General features: G+C 42.6%; 1 protein-coding gene across 1 annotated transcript in view; it reads right to left on the bottom strand.

The window, feature by feature from the left end:
• Positions 1-3,089, bottom strand: part of RSPH3 (radial spoke 3 homolog) — a 24,725-nt gene that overhangs the window by 4,721 nt on the left and 16,915 nt on the right. Inside the window, exon 8 of the mRNA XM_018564427.1 lies at positions 148-234. Coding sequence (XP_018419929.1) covers positions 148-234 — 87 coding nt within the window. The remainder of the gene's footprint in view (positions 1-147; positions 235-3,089) is intronic.

The following is a 3,089-nucleotide window of genomic DNA, read 5'->3' as shown; positions in this document are numbered from 1 at the left end:
TACTGTTATATACTCTTACAATTAGGCAACAACTAACAGATACTATTACATTTGCTAACATTGTGACCCATAGCTGTACATTGTATTTCATTAATTCGGTATATGGTATAGTATAAAATCTTGTAAATGATTAATGAATATACTTACTATCAAGAATAGTTCTTCCCAAGTCATTCTTCTGTAGTGCCTTCTCCAACTCATCCATAAGCCATGGCATGAATACGGACTCCACATCTAACATATAAACAAGATAAACATTAAAAAAAATGTAAATGAATGTATCAAATAAGTGACAAACAGAAGGTGAAACTAGCCATTTCTGTAAATACACATCAAAAACACTAGAAATTGGAAAAACTAGGGCTGCGGAAATTAACGATTAATTCCGCGATTAATCATGAAAATTTTTGTTCGATTAAAATGCTTTTGATTGTTAATGAAAATACTCACCTCTCAGCCCGCTTCCGGGAGTCCCGCCGGAGATCCGGTGGCGTCACGGACATCAACGTCACCGGACTCCTCCCCCCATCCCCAAGTTGCTCCGTCGGCTAACGAAGGGAAGGGGGAGGAGTCCGGTGACGTCGATGTCCGTGACGGCTAACGAAGGGAAGGGGGAGGAGTCCGGTGACGTCGATGTCCGTGACGTCACCGGACTCCTCCCCCCTTCCCTTCGTTAGCCGACGGAGCCACTTGGGCCGTTGAGTTTGCCCAAGAAACTTGTTCTGCCCTATCAATTTTTAAATAGGTTATACTTACATGTAAAGGGAATATCACTGTGCAGCCTGCCAATTGACATCGAACCTTTCTTCTACAATCTTCCCAGCTGGTCAGTGTGCCCACAAGTGTGCACCAAACTCCAAGGCATTGGCCTATACACATACAGCACAGCAATGAAGTAATAAAATGAACTAGGATCACACTAATCCAGCACGTTATTATTCTGAGTTGCCCCACTAAAAGGCGGCCATATTGAGTGGGGCACGTGAGATTAATAATGTGCTGGATTAGTGTGATCCTAGTTCATTTTATTACTTCATTGCTGTGCTGTATGTGTAAAGGCCAATGTAGTTGGATCTGTATGTGCGTTATAATTATTCGAAATGAATCGATTAAAAAAAAATTTTGATTAATCGAACACGAAAATTTTAATCAGTATCAGCCCTAGAAAAAACATGAAATTGATTAATATAGTTTATGAAAAAAAAGTTTTAACATGTTTTTGCACCTTTTCAGTTCATAACAATATTCCAAACAATTAGTTCACTCCAGCAATGATTTCTGAGGGTTCAGGATCCACCCAAACTGCTGCGACTGGTATAGTAGGGGCCGACAACAAAACTTGTGATGTACTAGAATGATGGAGACAAGCAGGTATGTGTCTCTGATGTCCACAGACGTTACCTTAAAGGAGAACTATGGGGTTAAGGCTTTTCCCCATAGTTCTCCTTAGGGTAACGGGAGGACACAAACTAGCGTCCTCCCGTCACCCTAAGCTCAGTATACCGCGAGCTGTAACTGAGACGCCGCAGCTGAAGCGGATCCCGACAATTGTGCCGGGATCTGCCCAGCTGCGTGACTGACAGCTGGCTCTGCCTATCTAGAGACAGAGCCAGCTGTACCCGCCCCCTCCCCCGTCCGTTCCGCCAGTCAGCGCTGGCCGATCGGAGCGGGGAGAGGGGAATCCAGCCCCTCCCCTGTCACGGCAGAGAGCAGTGACAGGATCGAGAGGTGAGCGAACGCCGGCATGTGTTCGCTCACTTCCCGATCTACTGAGTCGACCTGTGACAGTCTCATTGTCACAGGTCGGCTAGAACTATGAGGTGAGTAAAAAGCACTCCTCATAGTTCTCTCAGGTTTTATAGGATCTGTCAGCAACCTTATTTTTGTTTGTTTTAACTGCTTTAAATTGATCCACGCTGAAATTGGATTAGGTTACTGGCCATTGCCAGCTTTCATCAGATCATACAATTGCAGTCATACAAGGAATGGAATGTAATATTTACACAATAAACTATTCTCCAATGTTTTATTTGTCCAATTAAATGAACACACATAAACAATAAGTCAGGATTCACTGCCTTTCAGCAATGTGTAGCCTTTGTGCCAGTGCTTACTTTCATATGGACAGCTGCAGTCTTCTGATATGTTATCATAGTCACTAAGGTATATAGCTAATCATCATACATTGCTCTAAAAGTAGAGTGTTTGTAATATGTATTTGTAAAACCGTGTATCAGGCTGATATTAGGAAGTGTAACCTGATGACTGGATGTTCTGAGAACCTCAATTCTACCACTCCTAGTCAGGGTAGAATACCTTTTGATACATAAGAGGCATTAAGCTATCATAAACCCCCGCCCCAAAAACCTGACTGTCACTGTTAACCATCTAAAATGTCATTTGTTTTAACAACTTTGGCTTCAATAATTTTTGAATCACTAAGCTGAAAAATGTATTGATTATACTGGACAGTGACTCTGTACCTCGTGATTGCTGTGACCATTCGCAGTATCACAAGATGTAAACAATGGCTTTGGTCAGCAGCCGGGTCTCAGTTTCCTCTCACACACCAGTTGGTATTTGAGATTATTATTATTATACAGGATTTATATAGCACCAACAGTTTGTACAGTGCTTTACAATATAAGTAGGACATTACAGTTACAATACAAATCAAGACAAGATGGTAAGGAAGGCCCTGCCCGTGAGAGCTTGCAATCTAAAAAGGAGGGCCTTCTGTTCACAGCACCAGTGATAATTAGTACCAGTGTCATCGGCACTTAACATAATCATCCAGCCCACTACTGTCATTCACCCCTCTACAACATATGCCAGCATTCTGTCTCTGATCTGACATGTATATTACCCCTGACGTCCCTTATCCTGCACATATGTACATTAACCCCTTGATCTCCATCCTTCCACTGTATATGATCTGCACATTTAATATATCTAGTGTACACATACCAAGCTCCATGTTTTAACCCCCTATACTTCATGCATGTTTCTTCATTTTCATTATCTACTTCTACAAAAGGGGTCAATGTGGCAGGGGGGGGGGGGGGGGGGGGCTTGGCGCGGCGTTGTAT

The sequence above is a fragment of the Nanorana parkeri genome, unplaced genomic scaffold (genome assembly GCF_000935625.1).
Source record: "Nanorana parkeri isolate BGI_ZX_2015 unplaced genomic scaffold, ASM93562v1 scaffold750, whole genome shotgun sequence".
NCBI lineage: Eukaryota > Metazoa > Chordata > Amphibia > Anura > Dicroglossidae > Nanorana > Nanorana parkeri.
Note: the sequence above shows the minus strand (reverse complement) of the source record. Positions and strands in the feature narration are given on the sequence as shown.